We start from the raw sequence: 19,628 nt of genomic DNA, 5'->3' as shown, positions 1-19,628 counted from the left end.
AGTGACAGTCCTGACACACACACACACACACACACACACACTCCTGGCCCTGAGAGGCCAAGGAAACAAAACACCATCGCTCTGGGTAAACAATCTCCATGTTGCATTCTGCTTTGGCACAAACACAGCACAGCAAATGAGAATTGTGTTTTCTTTCTCTGCTGTTCTGAGAATGCAAAACCCAGAAATATTCTTGGGAAGAATTGTGCCTCGCTTTTCTCTGTGAGGAGAAGTGTGGCAATACACTTGCTCCCAGTTCCTTGCTCATAAGTGATAGCAGTGACCTTCCTTTTGTCCCCATGCTGTGTGTGCCCCACAGTCCCCACGGTGCTGGGGAGCAGGGCTGGGGGTGCTGGTATTAGGAAAATTAATCCACAAACACCAGAGGTTTATGTCCAAAAAGGAGACAGAGGAGTCCTTTTACTTTATTTGAATAAAGGGAGAGGCCATGGAGCATTCGTCTGAGGTCTCTCAAATTTTTGGAGGACACAGCCTCCTTTTAATCCCAGTTTCCTTTCTCCCTTTCCCCATTGGCTGTGGTACTTGAGAGGTTCAGACTTCCTGAAATTCCTGACACCAAAGATTTCCCTCTAATGTACAACCCTCCCTTTTCATTTTTAATTCTTACAGAATTTAGGGATTTTTCTTCCCCATTGTTTCTTTCCTCTCTCAATGTCTAATATAATTTATCAGAAAACCTAACGTTTATTTATAAAAGCAAACATCCTTTTCCATTCATCAATCAGTAGAATCCTTCCCATTGTTCCTTTCACCTTCCAGAGCTGGTTTCATCTACCAGCAGACCCACAGCTGGTTTGTAAAGACAAATCTGCTGTTCCTCTCACTGGGGAGCAGGGCTGGGGATGCTGAGGAGCAGGGCTGGGGGGCAGAGTTGGGGAGCAGGGTCGGGACATGATGGGGAGCAAGGCCAGAAGGTTCTGGGGAGCAGAGCTGGGGTGCTGGGGAACAGAGCCAGGAGATGATGGGGAGCAGGGTTGGGGTGCTGGGGAGCAGAGCTGGGGAGCAGGGTCGAGAAATGATGGGGAGCAAGGCCAGAAGGTTCTGGGGAGCAGAGCTGGGGTGCTGGGAGCAGAGCTGGGGTGCTGGGAGCAAGGCCAGGAGGTGCTGAGGATCAGGGCCAGGGGGGCGCCTGCGTCGCGGGGAGCTCAGCGAGGAGCCCCGAGCTCGTTTCCGCTCAGTTAAAATGGCCACGCTCTGATAAGGGCTGTGGTTTCCTCCTGTGAGCAGCGAGCTGCAGGCACAGCTGCAGCCCTGCCCCAAACTCAGCCTGCCCCAGATGGATCCTGCAGGCCAGAGCCCCCCGGGGACCCTCCCCGGGGAGGAGAGCCCCGAGGTAGGAGCTCAGGGGGTGATGGGGAGGTGTTTGGGGTGGATTGGAGCTCAGGGGGATCATGGGGAGGTGTTTGGGGTGGATTGGAGCTCAGGGGTGATGGGGAGGTGTTTGGGGTGGATTGGAGCTCAGGGGGATCATGGGGAGGTGTTTGGGGTGGATTGGAGCTCAGGGGTGATGGGGAGGTGTTTGGGGTGGATTGGAGCTCAGGGGTGATGGGGAGGTGTTTGGGGTGGATTGGAGCTCAGGGGTGATGGGGAGGTGTTTGGGGTGGATTGGAGCTCAGGGGGATCATGGGGAGGTGTTTGGGGTGGATTGGAGCTCAGGGGGTCACGGGGAGGTGTTTGGGGTGGATTGGAGCTCAGGGGGTCACGGGGAGGTGTTTGGGGGTGATGGCAGCAGGCAGGTCAGGGTGGCTGTGCCCAGAGGGCCTTGGGGACAACGCTGGGTGCTGAGGCTGTTAAAGGGGAATGGGGGAAAAGAGAGGCGAAAGGAACAAGGCCTGGGTGTGAGGGTACCCACCCGGGTCAATGGGCACCCCAGGGGGAGTACGGGGTCAGCTGCAGCTCTGAGCCCCCACTGAGGGTCCCTGTGAGCCCCTCTGGGCTCTGTGCTGCCACAGCTGCCCCCATGCCCTGCTCCAGGCCATCCCAAAGTGCCCAACTCCCTCTGGGCCCCGTGTCTGTGTGTCTGTCCTGGTGAGATGGGAGCCAGAGCTCTGCCCGGTGCTGCTGGGAGCACGAGGGCACAATGCCCCATGCTGGGTTCCTGGGGCTGTCTGTCTGTCTGTCCTGGGGCTGGCTGTCTGTCTGTCCTGGGTCTGTCTGTCTGTCCTGGGGCTGTCTGTCTGTCCTGGGGCTGTCTGTCCTGGGTCTGTCTGTCTGTCCTGGGGCTGTCTGTCTGTCCTGGGTCTGGCTGTCTGTCCTGGGTCTGTCTGTCTGTCCTGGGTCTGTCTGTCTGTCCTGGGGCTGGCTGTCTGTCCTGGGTCTGTCTGTCTGTCCTGGGGCTGTCTGTCTCTCTGTCCTGGGGCTGTCTGTCTGTCCTGGGTCTGTCTCTCTGTCCTGGGGCTGTCTGTCTCTCCTGGGGCTGGCTGTCTGTCCTGGGGCTGGCTGTCTGTCCTGGGGCTGTCTGTCTCTCTGTCCTGGGGCTGTCTGTCTGTCCTGGGGCTGTCCCCTCCCAGGGACTTGTCCCCCCTCCTGAGCACCCCCGTCCCTGCTGCCTCCCCTCTGCTGCAGCTGCTGGGCTGGGCTCATGCTGGGGGCTGCATCCAGACCTGGATTTTAGCAACACCCCTGGATTTGAGCTGGGCTCTTGGCACGAGGATCAGCAGCAGTAAACACGTCCTGGTGGCTCAGCTCAGCTTTAGCTTAGCCAGTCCCGTGTGCACATGGGAGCACAGGGATCCAGCTGCCACTGTGTCCAGGCAGAATGGAACAGCAGGAGCTGCCCCAAACCAGCAGGGATTCCTCCCCCTGCCCTCCTGGGCTACCCCACTGCTGGGTGAGGAACAGATGCTTGTGTCTTGCTGATAATAAATAACAGCAGCAGAGAAATAAAGTCCTTTTTCTGTCCCCTCTGTGCTTGTGAGCTTGCAATGGGGCAGCACTGACTGAGGGGATGCTGAAAGGTTTGGGATGGGGCCGTGCCCCCGTGCCCTGGCACAGGCAGGACAGTGCCAGCAGCAGCAGAAGGTGCATGGAACCAGGCTGGCACCTCCTGAGCGCAACAGGACCCTTTCACAGGGGGCTGCTGAGCCACCAGAGCCCCAGCAGCCAGCAGAGGGTACAAGGAGGGATGTGGAGGCAGTGGGAGAGAAGCAGCTCAAGGGTTAAACTCGCCAGGGCTGGAAGGGTTGAATTCAGTCCAGATGGCCGGGGGATTATGCCAGCCCTAGATTTGCCATAAGCAAATGTTAATGTTCAAGCTCAGGGTTGGTTTATTTTTTTCTGTTAGGGGTTTCTAAGGTCGCTTTGGGGCCTGGGCTGACCCACAGGTAGGATTTGCCCATCCATCCGTCCGTCCGTCCATCCATCCATCCATCCATCCATCCATCCATCCATCCATCCATCCCCTCCAGCCCTGCATGAGCCCTGCTGGGACCATGCTCTGCAAACCCCCTCAGCCCAGAAAAGCCCAAACTCATTTTAAAGACTTCTGTTGCATTTTTCGGTGTCACCCCCTTGTACTCCCAGAGGCTCCAGTGCCAGGGCCAGTAACAGATGGCACAGGGACACCAGTTCCCTTCCTCTGGCACTGTCACCGCTCAGATTTAATTCCTGTTTGGACAGTCAGAGTTGTCCTGGGGATCCTTCACGTGGGGGATGAGCAGTGCTCCCTTGCAGCTGTCAGAGATTTGGAGCAGTGCCCCAAATCCTGGTGGCTTTTGGCATCTCCTTGCCCAGCCTGGAGCTCCTCACCATGCTCTGTCCCTCAGCTGCTCTGCCCTCCAGCCTGGTGCTGCTGGAGTGAGTGGCTCTGGGGTGACAGGTGCCTGGTTGAGGGTCACCCCAAGCTGCTGTTGGCACCCTCACAGCCCCCTCCTCAATTAATGGGACTTGGGGGTGGAGCCCCCCGTGCTCCCCTGCTGGTGGGTGATGGGGGACATTGTCCCTCAGCCACGGGGTGTCACAGCATCCTTTGGGACATGCCACCCTCATGTGCTGTGGGTGATGCCACCCCACCCTGGCTGCCCTGCCCTGTCCGGCCACGACTTCCTCCTCAAACCATGCCCTTGATGGGAAACCTCTCTGCTCCTCTTCTCTCCCCAGATGGATCTGTCCCACCGCTTCTCCAAGGAGGAGGTACGAGTGTGGCCCCACCCTGGTGGCCCTTGGTGGCCCTGGAGGGGGTGGCAGTGCTGCAGGGGCTTGGGGACATGGCCCAGCTCCCCAGGGACAGCAGGTGGAGGGCTGGAGGCAGGGGGTGGCAGGGCCTGGCATGGAGCTTGGGGAGGAAATCCTGCTGCTGCTGGGGATGCATGGAAATCCTGCTGCTCCTGGAGTTTGCATGGAAATCCTGCTGCTCCTGGGGATGCATGGAAATCCTGCTGCTCCTGGGGTTTTTATGGAAATCCTGCTGCTCCTGGGGTTTTTATGGAAATCCTGCTGCTGCTGGGGATGCATGGAAATCCTGCTGCTGCTGGGGATGCATGGAAATCCTGCTGCTCCTGGGCTTTGCATGGAAATCCTGCTGCTCCTGGGGATGCATGGAAATCCTGCTGCTCCTGCGGTTTTTATGGAAATCCTGCTGCTCCTGGGAATGCATGGAAATCCTGCTGCTCCTCGGGATGGATGGAAATCCTGCTGCTCCTGGGGTTTGCAGGGAAATTCTGCTAATCTTGGAGTTTGCATGGAAATCCTGCTGCTCCTGGGGATGCATGGAAATCCTGCTGCTGCTGGGGTTTGCATGGAAATCCTGCTGCTCCTGTGGTTTTTATGGAAATCCTGCTGCTCCTGTGGTTTTTATGGAAATCCTGCTGCTCCTGGGGGGTCCCTGCTGGCTGTCCCCACGGGAGGTGTCACACTGTCCCCACAGCTGGCCCTGCTCTACGAGGAGGTTCTCTACACCATCCGGCACCGCCTGGGCAAGCCCGAGCAGCAGCACGTGGGGGACTCCCAGGAGCTCTACTCCTACGTGCAGAAGGTGCAGCCCCTTCCTGACAGGCTCCCCAAAACCTGTCCCCTGCCCTGTCCATCCTCCCAGCTGCAGGGCTGCTAGGGGTCTGTTATGCCCCAAGCTCCCTCAGTGAGTGTTTCAAGGGATTTGATTTACACTGGTGGTTCACAGGAGATCACAGCATTCTCAGGAGGCTGAAAAACAAACTTCTACTTGCAAACTTGAGAATGTTAATGTACAACCCTCAAACTTGAGAATATTAATGTACAACCCTCCCTTTTCATTTCTAATTCTTACAGAATTTAGGGCTTTTTCTTCCCCATTGTTTCTTTCATCTCTCAATGCCTAATTTTGTTTATCAACAAACCTGAAGTTTATTTGTAAAAGCAAATATCTTTTTCCATTCATCAATCAGTGGAATCCTTCCCACTGTTTCTTTTATCTCCCAGTGCTGGTTTTATCTACCAGCAGACCCAGGCTGGGCTTTGAATTAGGTTGGGCTTTCCATGTGCCAGGGGCTTGGGCTGGGCCAGGATGTGGAAGTGCCCCATCCCACCTTGCAGAACTTGCCCTGTCCCCCACCACACACCATTTCTCTCTGGTTGTTTGGAGCCAATAATCATGAGGGTCACTCAGAGGGAGCTTTTAACAAGCACCATGAGAGATGTAGCAGCAGCATGCAGCTGGAGGGCTGGGAGCATCCTGTGGCTGGGAAATATTAGCCCTGGGGAGAAGTGTTTATCTTAGGCTGGTGATGGTGGGAAGAAGGCTCTCCCTCAAGAGCTTTCAGCTGGTCCCCAGCCTTCCTGCTGGACTCAGCCACTCTCCTCTCCCCTTGGGCTGCTGCTGGCTCCCAGGGAGCAGAGGGAAGCCCCTGGCTGCTGTCCAGCCCCTGTTAACAGGGCAGCATCCATCACCAGCCCCAATATCCACACAGGCTTTTGGCATGGACGCAGAGGAGCACGGAGTCATCATGCAGCAGGTCATGGAGCTGGAGGTACAGTGTCCCCAGGGTGCAGCTGGGGGGCTGCTGGGGGGCTGCAGTGCCCCTGAGCCCCTGAGGTGGGGATTTGGGGTGCCCTGGGGTTGTCACTGCTTGGGTGGGAGCTGATGGCAGGGTCCTGCTCCAGCCCCATCCTTCCATGCAGGGTTGATCCTTCCTCTCAGGCTTGGTGACCCCTGTCACAGCGCTTGCAAGGGTTGCAGGATGAAGAGAGAGGCGAGAATGTTGACCTCATGTTCAGAAGGCTTGATTTATTATTTTATGATATATATATTATGTCATAACTATACTAAAAAGAATAGAGAGAAAGTTCTCAGAAGCTAGCTAAGCTAAGAATAGAAAAGGAATCAATAACAAAGGTCTGTGTCTCAGCACAGAGTGAGACCCAGCTCTGCAGTGAGTGGTCAGTAAATCCAAACAGCCACAGGAGATCAATCACGGATCCACCTGTGGCATTCCACAGCAGCAGATAACCATTGTTTGCATTTTGTTGCTGAAACTTCTCAGCTTCAGCAGGAAAAATCCTAACGAAAGGATTTTAATGAAAAGATGTCTCCTGTCTCATGTCTGTCTGTAATGACAGACCCATCACATCAATGTCTATTTATTTATTTTTCCAGAGCCCCATTTACTGCCTGAAAGCCACTGTGAAGGAAGCCAAGGGAATTTTGGGTAAAGATGTCAGTGGTAAGTGGAGGGGGTGTCCCGTGGGGAGAGGGGCAGCTGCTGCTCCCGAGGGAATCCCCAGAGCTCTGTCCCTGCAGGGCTCAGTGACCCATACTGCCTGCTGGGCATCGACACCAGGAGCCAGGAGCCAGCCCACCCCGACCACAAGAAGAGGATGAAGGCTGTGGTCAAAGACCTCATCCCTGAAGACCAAATCCATCGCACCCAAGTCATAAACCAGACCCTCAGCCCAGTGTGGAACGAGACCTTCATCCTGTAATCCACCCCTACCCCTTGGCTCTGCTCTCTGTGGGGGTGCAGGGCATGGCCAGGGCTCTTGGCTGGGGATGGGGGCTCACCATTCCTGTGTTACTGCAATAACAGCATCCCCTGGTGCCTTGCAGGGAGTTTAAAGATGTGGAGACAGCCAGCTTCCACCTGGACATGTGGTGAGTGACAGCATCCCCGTGAGCCCCGGACCTGTCCGAGGGGTGCTGCCTCCTGGCATTCAATCTAGAGCTTTTTTAAAGGCCCCAAAGCCAGCTGAGAACCCCTTTCCCATCACTCTGCGTGGAGCAATGCTCAGTGCAGGATGTGACCTGTGCCAGCAGGGAAAGCCAGGCTGGCTGTGCCCAGGCAGGGCTGCTCCTAAACCCTGCTTTAATTTATGGAGACCCACGTGCTCGCAGATTTGGGCTGGGGTTGGGGGTGGCCTCAACGCTGACACCTCCCTGCTGACACCTCCCTGCTCCTGTGCTTTCCCTCTCCACCGTCACTGCAATTCCCTGCTCTGTTTTTCCATCCTCGCAGGGACTCGGACGTGGTGGAGTCGATGCGGCACAAGCTGGGGGAGCTCACGGACCTGCACGGCCTCAAGAGGTTGGTGCTGGTGTGGCCCCAGGGCTGCTGAGGAGAGAGGGGTAGGAAATGCTGATTTGCCTGCTGGGTTTTAAAAATCGCCCTTGGAAGGAGGGAGAGGGGCAGCAGGTCTGTGTCACCACGGCTGCAGGCACCTTCCCACCCCCTCGGGCTCTTTGTGCCTTCCAGGATCTTTAAAGATGCTCGCAAAGACAAAGGGCAGGACGATTTCCTGGGGAACGTGGTCGTTCGCCTGAAGGTGAGCCCTGCCTGCCTCCCCTCCTCCGAGGGACTGCCCAGGACTTTCCCCGGTGAAACCTCCCGGGGTCCGGGCAGGATCCACACAGGACCCAGGCAGGATCCACACAGGACCCGGGCAGGATCCACACAGGATCCACACAGGATCCACACGGGATCCACACAGGATCCAGGCAGGACCCAGACAGGATCCACACAGGACCCAGGCAGGATCCACACAGGACCCAGGCAGGATCCACACAGGATCCACACAGGATCCACACGGGATCCACACAGGATCCACGCAGGACCCAGACAGGATCCACACAGGATCCACACAGGACTCAGGCAGGATCCCAGCCCTGTGGCAGCACCCTGTGGCACATCCAGGATCCCTGTCAGAGCCACAGGCTCTCCCTGGGCCGCAGTCATTCCAACACCCTCAGTCACTGCACATGCTGTGTTTTAAATCCAATGCTGAATCTTCCTGCCCCACGAACGCAGTGGGATGAAGATCCCCTGGTCTCTGAACGAGATCCTTCTCCTGGGAAGGCTGCCCAGGGCTTCCCCCTTGTCCCTCTGTGCCTGCAGGACCTGCACTGCTGGAATGACCAGTGGTACCAGCTGGAGCCACGGACAGAGACCTATCCCGAGCGGGGACACTGTCACCTGCAGTTCCTGCTGACACACAAGAAGGTGGGATGGGATGTGGAAAGGTCCTTTCCATTGCCTTGGCAGGATGGGACAGCTGCCCGTCCCCTGGGGCTTGTTTGGGGGCCACAGGTGCCAGCACAGGGTGTGCAGGTGCTGGACCCTGCCCTGAGCTCAGTGCCAGCACCAGGACCCTGCTCCTGGTGCACCCTGAGCCCTTGGCTCTCCAGCCCTGCCTTTTGGGCCCTGTGTCCCCGCTGTGGCAGTGTCCCTGTGTGTCCAGGCAGGTGATGGTTCTCTGTGTCTTGTCTCTTTGCAGAGGGCCACCACGAGCAGCCGGACGCAGCCGAGCTACACCGTGCACCGCCACCTCCTGCAGCAGCTGGTGTCCCACGAGATCCTGCAGCACCAGGTACCACCAGGGCTGCCACCAGCAGCAGAAGCAGCTGGGCTGGGGAGGCCTTCCTTTGCAGCCCACACCCCAACTCGCTGTGTGATGGGAATGAGGGTCAGGAGGATGCCTGGCACATTTCTGGGGCTCCCACTCCTGCAAATGATGGTGTTCACAGGGGTTCTTGGATGAGGGAAGAGATGAGGATCTGACTCCATGTTTCAGAAGGCTTGGTTTATTATTTTATGATATATATTATATTAAAACTGTACTAAAAGAATAGAAGAAAGGATTTCATCAGAAGGCTGGCTAAAAATAGAAAAAGAAGAATGATAACAAAAGCTTTGGTCTTGGACAGCGAGTCTGAGCCAGCTGACTGTGATTGGCCATTAATTAGAAACAACCACATGAGACCAATCACAGATGCACCTGTTGCATTCCACAGCAGCAGATAATCAATGTTTACATTTTGTTCCTGAGGCCTCTCAGCTTCTAAGGAGGAAAAATCCTAAGGAAAGGATTTTTCATAAAATATGTCTGTGACACCCCCCATGGTGCCTGTCCTTCTCGTCCTGCCTTGCTCCAGGACACATTCCTCCCCCTTTCCCTCCTGGCAGGCTGGCAGCACCTCCTGGGATGGGGAGCTGAGCAGCCACGCCAGCACCGTGCTGTACCTGCATGCCACACAGAAGGACCTCTCTGACTTCCACCAGGACATGGCGTGAGTACCCCACACCCAGGGCAGCACCTGGGGCCTTGCTGGGACCCTCTCCCCGCAGCTGCTCTGTCCCCTGAGCTCAGGTGTTGCTCCCTGGGTGCCCCCTGTGCCCCCAGCTGTGACTGTGGCTGGCTCCTGGGTGTCCCCCAGCCCTGAGAGCTCAGCCCAGCCCTCCCTCCTCCCCAGGCAGTGGCTGGCCTACAGCAAACTCTACCAGAGCCTGGAGTTCAACAGCAGCTGCCTGCTCCACCAGATCACCAGCATCGAGTACCGCTGGGTGCAGGAGCGCCTGAGACCAGAGCAGGTGAGGGCAGGGATCAGGGAGATCAGGCACCCAGCCCTGAGCCTCCCCTCCCAGGAACCCCTAAAACTGCCCCAGGCACCCAGCCCTGAGCCTCCCCTCCCAGGAACCCCTAAAACTGCCCCAGGCACCCAGCCCTGAGCCTCCCCTGCCAGGAACCCCTAAAAGCACCCCAAGCACTCAGCCCTGAGCCTCTCCTGCCAGGAACCCCTAAAACTGCCCCAGTACCCAGCCCTGAGCCTCTCCTGCCAGGAACCCCTAAAGGCACCCCAGGCACCCAACCCTGAGCCTCTCCTCTCAGGAACCCCTAAAAGGATCCCAGGACCCAACCCTGAGCCTCCCCTCCCAGAGTCCCTGGGGCAGGAAGCTGTGGGGTACAGGGGTGCCAGGCTGTCTGGAGGGCATTTCCCAGTGGTTTGTTCCCCCTCTCTGTGGAGAGCCCCTTACCCTTTGCACTGACATCCCCCTCCCCCATCCCTGCCATCAGGTCAATCACAACAAAACTTAAATATGACCCAATTTCTGCTGCTCCCAGCCTGTTTTCCCAGAGCATCCCTGCACCCTGCTGAGACACCGCATTTTCCATGCATAGCAATGAGGTTTAAGCACAAAGCTCAGTTCAGTCCCTCCAGGGAGAAGCTACCAGAGACATCAGGGATTTGTTTCCCATCCCTGGAGGAGGCTGGGAAGGAATGGGAGCAGCAGCTCCCTCCTCTGTGCTCCTGCCAGCACCTGCCTGTGACTGAGGAGGACCGTGCATGTTTCCTTTCTTTCCAGAAGGCAGAGCTGGCCGAGTCCTTCCAGTCCCTGCTGACCTACGGGGTCTCCCTCATCCGTAGGTTCCGCATCATTTTCCCCCTCTCTGTCCCGAGGTCCACGGAGAGGCTCCAGTCCCTGCTGCGGTGAGTCTGTCACTGCTGCCAGCTGCACCTGGGGTCCTGTGGCTCAGGACAAACCCCTGAGCTTGGCAAAACTCAGTGTGAGCCCTTTCTCCCCTGTGTGGGCTGCTGTGACACTTGTCCTGTGCCTTCCCTCCTCCTGGGCTCCCTGTGGGGACGTTGCTGGGAGGGGAAGGCACTTTGGGCAGGGTCTGTGAGGGGAGAGGTGCTTGTTTCTGATGGCAGGGGCTGGGTTTCACTCCAGGCTCTCACTTTGCAGGGTCCTTGTCCAGATGTGCAAAACCAAAGCTTTCCATGAGCTGTGTACACCCAGCCCTGACCTGCCCCAGATGGTCTCCACAGCTCTGAAGGTACTGGGGTCTCACCCACCCCAACCCCTGCAGGGTGGGACCCTGTGGGTCTCCCTTTCCTTCCACCCCCTGCCCAATGCCCACACCTCAGCAAATCCACATGGATCACCATGGCATGGAAAATACCTGCCCCTTCAACCTGGTGGCCCCAGCCTGTGGTTCCCACAACAGGTTCTCCCCTCACCCAGGGGACAGGGAGAGTGAAGGGGGTGACAGAGCTGGCTTTGCTCCTCCTGCTTCCCTGCCATCCCACCAGGACTCCTCTCTTGCAGTCAGGCACCACGGAGTGGTTCCACATGCAGAAGCAGCACCTCAAGCCCATGGTGAAGGTCAGTTCCCATCTCTGTCCCTCCAACATAATTAAGTCACCTCAGAATGTCTGAGCATCCAAAACAAGCTTTTCTTCCCTTTGCAGAGCATAGAGGAGAATAGCAAAGCCTTGTCTATGCTCCTCCTGGAGGCGATAGAAGATCTCAAGCAGTGCCAAAAGATCTGGAATAAATTGTTCAGCACGTAGGTTTCAGTGCTTGATCTCACCCCCACCCACCTTCCCTGGGATCAAGAGTGGCAGGGCCCTTTGGTGCCTCATTCCTTGGCCCTTGGGCTCCCCAGGTGGGGTCTTTGGTCCCACCTCTGCCCCTTAGGGCTGTGCTGGCCTCACCCAGGACATGGCCTTCCAGGGTTTGCTGGCCTGGCAGAGTTTGCTGGCCTGGGGCTGGCAGGCTCCTGAATCCACTTTCTCTCTTGCAGCAACCTGAAGTTGAATATCTTCTCCATTGCCTACCTGGAGCTGGAGAGCCTGGTGAGCAAGCCTGAGCTGCTCTGCCCTCAGGAGACTAAAGTCTAAAGCCAGGCTGAGGTTTTTGGCCACCTTTCAGGTGGCAACTCCTTGTTGCAAGCTTGGAAGGGGAGCAAGGGAAACTCCCCCTGTGTGCCCATAGAGTGACTATGGGGACTGTTTGACCCAACAAATCTCCTGAAATGCCACCCAAAGGGAAGAGGAGTGCCCTGAGCTGACCCTCACTCCAGAAGGAGCCTTTCTGGCCGGGCCTCACAGTGTCCCCCCTGGCCTTGCTCCCATCCAGGTGGCAGAGCATGTCCAGGAGCAGCTGCACAAGGTGGACAGCAGCATGTCCAGACCCACGGCCGAGAGCCTCTTTGATCTCTACAGGAAACTGCAGGAGCTCTATCAGATGAAGGACTCCCTCCCAAGCAGGTATCCAACCTCAGAGGGGAGAGGTGCCCAAGGGAGGATCCAGCAGTCAGCTGAGAGGATCTCCAGATCCTTCATCACTAACTGCACAGCAGGCAGAGCAGGCTGTTTGTGCCTGGTGTCAATGGGAGCATCACCAGAGGGTTTGGGGCTGATCCCTGGCTGGGGTTGGTGTGAGAGCAGGAGGGGTGACAGTCCTGTGCCACTGCTGTGTGGTTGGAGAACCTCCACAGGGATGCCTTCCTCCACAGGGATGGACCTCTGGCTCTGAGCAACTTCCACCAGTGGTTTGAGGAAGCGTTGCCCCTGTGGCTGCAGAAGGCCTACACCACCACGCTGGAGAGGGCCCAGAGAGCCATCCAGATGGACCAGGTAATGTGGGGAGGAGAAATCTCCCTCCTCCCTTTGGGACACTGCAGCTTCCCTCCATGCCCTGCTGCTGGGCCTGGCTCACAGCACTGCCACCACCACAGGTGCCTCTGGCAGCCCAGGAGCAGCCTGCTTCCTCTGCCAAATAACAAAGTACGTAGTCCCCTGGGCCAGCTGATCCCACCCAGCCTGGCCCCACACCATGTCCCTGTGTCCCTTCCCTCATTGCTCCCTGGCAGCCCCTTGGACCCTTGGATCTGCATTTGGACCCTGCTGTGAGAATCCCCTTTGCTTCCAGCCTCTCTGGAGAGGGGAGGGAAGGCAGCCATGGCTGCTCTTAGTGGGGCCCAGCAGCACTGGGGGGGTGTATGGAAGGAAGCAGGGTGCTGTTTGTGCTGCTCCATCCATCCTCATCTCCTCCACTCTCCAAAGTGGTTGTGGGATGATACATTGGGGTATAAGGAGCTGATGATGGGCCAGAGAGCCTTAAAGTGAAGGAGCAGCTCTGCTCTCTGGGCTGGCATCTCCCTTTTCAAGCTGTGTTTGCCTTCTCTGCCCCTCAGCTGAAGCCTTACGGGTACCACAAGCACAGCACATCCACTGTTGACCTGTCCACCTGCTACGCCCAGATTGTGACAACCTGGCAGCAGCTCAACTGGCCAGACCCTGAGAAAGCCTTCATGATCATGGTCAACCTCCTGGAGGTTTGTGCAGCTGGCCACCAGCACCTGGAGTTTCCTCCTCCTGCTCTTGGGGATGTGTCTCCTTGAAGGAGCCAGTACCCCCAGTGATGGGACTCCCTGAGCCCACAGCGATCCTCCTGTTGCCTGTTTCACTCCTGCTGGTTTCCTCTCTGCCCTGCAGGACATGTGCAAGATCTCCCTGATGTACTGCAAGCTCATCAAGGAGAGGGCTGAGGCTCTGTCCCTGAGTGAGCAGAACGAGGGCGAGGCGGCCAACAAGGTTGGTATTGGAACCTGTCCTGGTTGCTCCAGGAAGGGCAGGATTTGGCCCTGGTGTCTGGACAAAGAGGGAGCTAAACTGCTGAGAACCCAGCTGACATCCCCAGTTTGGGTTCCACAGTTGGCCATCAAAAGCCATAATCCTGGAAAATCAGGAAGGAAATGATGTGAGCAGGATGGGGATGGGGACAGAGGTGAGGATGAAAATGAGAATGGAGATGGTGATGGAGATGAGACTAGGGATGAGGATGGAGATGGGAATGGGGATGTGGGATGGGAATGGGAAAAATGATGGACATTGCCTCGGGGATGGGGATGTGGCATGCTCCAGGGGGTGTGGACCCTGAAGCAGACCCACCTCCCCCAGCTCTGCATCGTGGTGAACAACATTGAGCAGCTGCGGCTGCAGATGCTGAAGCTGCCATCCCAGCTGGCTTGGGCCCAGCTGGAGCAGCGCACCAGGGGCATCATCGAGCCCCAGCAGATCCAGAACGCTCTGCACAACCAGCTCGACAGCACTGTGGCCTGCCTGGACCACGAGGTCCGGGATGTGGTGCAAGCCCTGGCTACCAAGGTGACCACCTGCCACTGATGCCCCCTTGGCCCTCACCTGGCCCAGAGCAGTTTCACCCAAGGTGTCCTGAAGCCCATAATGCTCCTGGGATGGAGACAAGGTGGAGCTGGGCATGGGGAGGCTGCTGCAGAGGACAAAGTCCAAGTCTCTTCCTGCGTTTCTCCTTGGCAGCTGGAAAAGGGCATTGCCAGACACATCCAGGAGCTCTCATCTTCCAGTGACACCCAGAAGCCTGAGGATGTAAGTATCTGGTCCAGCCCCTCCTGGACCATCATTTTGGGCAGCCATGGATAGCCTTTGCTTGCTTGCTTGGTGGGTGCCTCTCTCTGTCCATCCCTGCTCCCTGTGCCTGGGGCACAGGACACACCAGTGATGGGACCCAGAGCTCCACAGCCTTTACTTGATGCCCATGTCAGCGGCAGGACCACACCAGGCACAGCTTGCCTGTGTGGGAAGGAGCCTCTCTGGGATCCTCCCTGGCCTGCTGTGCCCTGCTGGATACCCCTCCTACCCTCCCCAATGCCCTCTCCTCTCTCTGCAGTCCATCATCCCACTCATGAAGTTCCTGGAGTCGGAGCTGCAGTACCTCAATGAGCATCTGGTCCAGGAGAACTTCAAAAGGTGACCAGGGCACTTGGGATGCGCTGTGGCAGAGGCCACCAGAGTCACCATCCCTTGGGGAGAAGCATCTCCTCAGCTCCATGGGGCTGGAGGCCATCCCACTTCAGGGCTGGCAGGATGAGGCACTTCCTTCTGGGGCTTGGCAGAGCCCTTCAGCTGAAGGCCATCCCTGCAGCCCAGCCCCCGGATCCTGCTCACAGCCTCCCTTTCCCCTGCAGCCTCCTCACTCTCCTGTGGCACCACACCCTGTCCGTGCTCTCAGCAGCTCGGGGGCCGCAGGTGCCCTCGGTCCAGCACTGCCAGAGGCTGTTCTGTGCCCTGAAGGTACCAAGGGGAGGCGGGGGGGTCCCTGCCAAGGACAGGGCTTTGGTTGGTGGCTGACAGCATCCTTGTCCCCAGAGCCTGGAACGGTGCTTCCACGCCGAGGGCTGCGGGCTGCCGCTGGAGACCCTCCACAGTGCAGCCTTCAGGGTATGGAGATGGGGATGGGTGTCCTGTGGGTTCCTGTGGGAGGAAGGGATGCCAGGGGGGACATCCCCAGGCTGTGGACCTGTCCATGTGCTTGACCATCACCTCTGCCCCTCCCCACAGACGCTGGAGGCTCACCTGGCTCTCTGCTCCACCAACAGCCGCAAGCTCATCCAGAAATACTTCAGCAACAGGATCCAGCAGCAGGTAGGACTCCAGATGCTGCTCCCAGCCCCTTCCCATGTCCTACCCTTGCTCACAGGCCCTGCCTGTGGAAATGTGGAATTTCCCCACCACCCTCCCAGTCCTGGGGCTGTTTTGCGTTGAGCAGGAGAGGGCTCAATGCATCCCAGAGGATTCCCCAAAATTCCTGTGCATCCCCTCCATGACGGGGATGAAGGACAGCATCCTTATCCTTGTGCCCAACTGCCCAGCTGGACACGAGCTCAGAGAAGTACGGGGCCGTGACCATCAAAGCTCTGTACCGGCCTTCGGAGCAGAAACTCCACGTGGAAGTGCTCAACGCCACCAACCTCATCCCGCTGGACTCCAATGGTGGGTGTGGGCGGGCAGGGCAGCCCCAGGGTCCCCTGTCCTTGGTCCCTGGTATGCTCCAGTCAGGAGAGATGCTGGCAATGCTTGGACTCTGTCTTTATTTGCTTTTTTATCTAAAGAGGTGGATTTGGGGGAAAAGGGGGGTTATAGCGCTGGTTCTGGTTGGTTCAGTGGGATGTGGCAGGCAGGACCATGCAGGACACAGTGCCCACGTCTCACTGCTTGTGGCACGAGCCAGCAGCCAGGGCAGGCAGCTTTTCTTCATCATGCAAAGCAGTCGCAGATAAAAAAATACTCCGGGGTGAGCAGCGACCTTCTCCGGGTCCGGCTGCCGTTCGGGGAGCTCTCCAGGAGAGGTCACTGCTCCTGCAGCCAGCCCGGCCGGTCGCTGTGCGGGCAGGCTCGGGGATGCTCCCGCCCCCTCCAGGAGCCCGGGCTGGGCTGGGGGTCGGGGTGAGGCTGCCCTGAGGCCCCCGCACCCCTCCCAGTGTGTCCAAGGCCCCCGGCTGGGTTCATGTCGGGGCAGAGGGGCCAGGGGAGGGGGCTGATGTCTGCACCCCACCAGGCTCCAGCGACCCCTTCGTGCAGCTCACCCTGGAGCCCCGGCACGAGTTCCCCGAGGTGGTGGCTCGGACCACCCAGTGCAAGAGGAACGAGCTGCACCCGCTCTTCGACGAGGCCTTCGACTTGTACGTAGGGGCTGACACCCACGGGGCCCCCGTCCCCACAGCCCCTCAGGAGAAGTAGCCCCCCTCAGGCTCCCCTCAGGGAGCCTCTGCCATGGGGCTGCTGCTCCAGGAGCTGCCGTGTGCAGGGGGGTCCCCACACACTGGGGAGTGTGTGGGGCTGTGCTGGGGCCCTGAGGGGTTTGGGTCAGTGCGGGGCTGTGCTGGGGCCCTGGGCTCTGAGGGGTTTGTGTCAGTGCTGGGCCCTGGGCTCAGAGGGGTTTGGGTCAGTGTGGGGCTGTCCTGGGGCCCTGAGGGGTTTGGGTCAGTGCGGGGCTGTGCTGGGGCCCTGGGCTCAGAGGGTTTTGTATCACTGCGGGGCTGTGCTGGGGCCCTGAGGGGTTTGGGTCAGTGTGGGGCTGTGCTGGGGCCCTGGGCTCTGAGGGGTTTGGGTCAGTGCTAGGCCCTGGGCTCAGAGGGGTTTGGGTCAGTGTGGGGCTGTGCTGGAGCCCTGAGGGGTTTGGGTCAGTGCGGGGCTGTGCTGGGGCCCTGGGCTCAGAGGGGTTTGGGTCACTGTGGGGCTGTGGCTGCCCGTGGAGCACAGAAGGGCCTGAGGGAATGGGATGGGATGGGATGGGATGGGATGGGATGGGATGGGATGGGATGGGATGGGATGGGATGGGATGGGATGGGATGGGATGGGGTGTGATGTGATGATCCTCTGCCTCCCACGGCCCTGCAGCTTGATCCCCCCCGAGAAGTGCCGGCAGGAAGGGGCCTGTCTGCTGCTGACCGTGTTTGACTACGACGTGCTGGGCTCCAACGACCTGGAGGGCGAAGCCTTCTTCCCCCTGTGCCGCCTGCCCGGCCTCGACACCGAGGAGGACGAGGCTGACATGGGACGGGTGCCCCAGACCCGGCTGCCCCTCACGCACCCCAAGCCCTCGGGTACGTGGTGCCACAGCCCCTGCAGAGCGGGGAGGGGGCTGTGGGGAGCGTCTCCCACCATCACCGCCCTCTCCTCTGGCAGATGAGATCCTGCAGCTGCTGGAGTCCAGGAAAAGGGACAAAGAAGCTCAAGCCTTCGTCAAGCTCCGCAAGCAACGAGCCAAGCAGTCCAAGGAGACAGAGTGAGGGAGGGGCAGGAAGATGGCCCTGAAAGGGGAACTTTGGTGGTGTTGGAGCCAGAAGCATCTGAAGGGAGTGTGGGGACAGAGGGGTCCCTGTGCCTGCCCAGTGCAGCTCCCAGCACCCAGCTCACCCCAACCTTGGGCTGCAATGCTCCATGAGCCAGGGAGGGTGGGCAGGTGCATTGGAGGGGATTTCTTTGCCTGCCTGCCTGGACTAGTAACACTACACGAGGGATGTGGAAGTGTGGCTGTCCCTGTCCGTCCCTCTGGAGTTTGTCACTGCCAGTGCTGCACCTCCTGGCCATGTCCCCAACCATCCTGTCTGCAGCGTGACTGATTCAGGGGACAGCCATGGCCAAACCTGCCTTCAGTTTTGGTTTTTCTTTAAATTTTTAATTTCTTTTTTCCCCTCGTTTTCTTGTGGATAAGCCTCTTATTTTAAATGAGAAGCCACAAAGCTGGTGCGTGGGCTGTGTGCTTTGGGGCTGCAGCCCTGTGCTGGCAGCAGCAGCACAGTGGGGTGGGACAAGGCATTTGAGGTCTGGTGGGAGCTGCTGAATTTATCCTTTTTTAAAATGTGTATGGCTCTTGTGTCTCTTTGTTTTTTTTTTAATTTTACCACCAATTTCACTGACCTCCCGGAAGCCTGGGATCTTGCTGGCAATAAAGAGCATCTCAGCCCTGGCAGCCAAACCAGGAGGCATTTTGGGCAGCTGACAGCCCAGGCATGGGGTGCAGGTCCCTGGCATCACTCCCAGCCTGTGCCAGGGACCTGAGTCCCTCTGCAAGTGGTGGGAAACTCTGCAGGGTGCATCCATGTGGGGTGACCCAGTATGATACTAAAAATGCCAGACGAGGCAGGTGGTTTTAACAATTTGTTGGGTTTTTTGGAGCTTTTTTTCTCTGCAATTATTACTAATTATACACCTGGAGCTCCCTCTACCCCCACCCTGCATGGAGGTGGCCGTGTTTGAGCTGCAGCAGGTCCCTGGGAGCTGCCAGGCACAGGGAATTAAAAGCATCCCCCTCCCCTGCCGGGTGCCTGAGCACCAGCTGCTCCCTGGTGGGCAGAGCAGCCTCTGGGTCAGCTCAGGTCAAATCCTGGATGTGGGGGTGGGAAAAGGAAAAAGCTCCTTTGGTATCTGTGTGACAGAGCCCACAGCAGGAGGGATTAAGGCACTGCGGGCTCTCAAGGAAGCCATTTGCTGGCTTAGGTTTTAGTGCAGAGAAATAAAATTCCAGAGCTGGGTCTGGGATTGTGGGGATGCTGTCTGGGGTGTCATTCAGCTGGGTCCAGCACCCTGTGGCTCATCTGGGGCTGGCACATACTGGCAGCCACCTCGTGCTTTATTATGAGGTTTATTCCACGAGGCTGGAGGTTTGAATATGGTCTGAACTAATTTGTGGCTATTTTTTAAGAAATCACTGTGTCCCACCTTGCCCTGGGCTGCCAGCAGCCAGGTGTGTCCCAGGGAGCAGGTGGCACAGGCTGACCTCTCTTCTGAGGTTGTTTGCACAACAAGCTATTAACTATTATTCAAGGTGTTTTAGCTGAATTTTTGCTCAGCTACAGGCAGTGGTGTGGGTCTTCTCCCACCCCAAAAGAAATCCCATCTTTTAGAGAAAGACTAATAAACCTTAATCAGTCAGAGCACAACTAACCCCATGGAGCAGGAGAACAGCCCAAACATTAAAAAATAAAGCTTGAAGCACACAAAACCAGCTCCTAGCAAATGCAAGCATGACAAAGAGGAAGAAGTCTCCATCATCATCCTCCTAATCCTGGTCAAGAACCTCACACGGGCAGATGGCCAGAACACCAGAGGGAAGGGGCTGGCACTTAGATCTACTGATTTTATTGTGCTACCAATAATCTGCAATACAAATGGGCCCATTCAGATTATTGTTGTGGTTGGACTAATGGGAAGTGGTTGATGCATCTTTGAAGCATCAATTAGACCAAATTAATTAACAGGTAATTCTTGGATCCACAGGCCAGGTGTGTTCTTCTGGGTGCCAACACATAAAACA

General features: G+C 57.6%; 1 protein-coding gene across 1 annotated transcript; it reads left to right on the top strand.

Moving 5' to 3' along the window:
• The first annotated feature begins 1,297 nt into the window (after positions 1 to 1,297).
• UNC13D (unc-13 homolog D) lies at positions 1,298 to 18,211 on the top strand. Its single transcript, XM_058817337.1, has 32 exons — positions 1,298 to 1,354; positions 4,120 to 4,152; positions 4,886 to 4,993; positions 5,904 to 5,963; positions 6,590 to 6,656; positions 6,734 to 6,911; positions 7,040 to 7,084; positions 7,446 to 7,514; positions 7,683 to 7,752; positions 8,322 to 8,426; positions 8,701 to 8,793; positions 9,390 to 9,493; positions 9,677 to 9,794; positions 10,569 to 10,693; positions 10,950 to 11,040; positions 11,313 to 11,369; positions 11,456 to 11,553; positions 11,791 to 11,842; positions 12,126 to 12,256; positions 12,505 to 12,625; positions 13,186 to 13,326; positions 13,487 to 13,585; positions 13,952 to 14,158; positions 14,330 to 14,398; positions 14,700 to 14,779; positions 14,998 to 15,103; positions 15,179 to 15,250; positions 15,371 to 15,454; positions 15,682 to 15,802; positions 16,368 to 16,491; positions 17,210 to 17,415; positions 17,498 to 18,211. Exons 1-32 carry the CDS (start codon positions 1,298 to 1,300, stop codon positions 17,599 to 17,601), a joined length of 3,195 nt encoding a protein of 1,064 aa, XP_058673320.1. The 3' UTR covers positions 17,602 to 18,211.
• Positions 18,212 to 19,628: the final 1,417 nt, after the last annotated feature.

This window comes from Ammospiza caudacuta, chromosome 19, assembly GCF_027887145.1.
Source record: "Ammospiza caudacuta isolate bAmmCau1 chromosome 19, bAmmCau1.pri, whole genome shotgun sequence".
Taxonomy (NCBI): domain Eukaryota; kingdom Metazoa; phylum Chordata; class Aves; order Passeriformes; family Passerellidae; genus Ammospiza; species Ammospiza caudacuta.
Note: the sequence above shows the minus strand (reverse complement) of the source record. Positions and strands in the feature narration are given on the sequence as shown.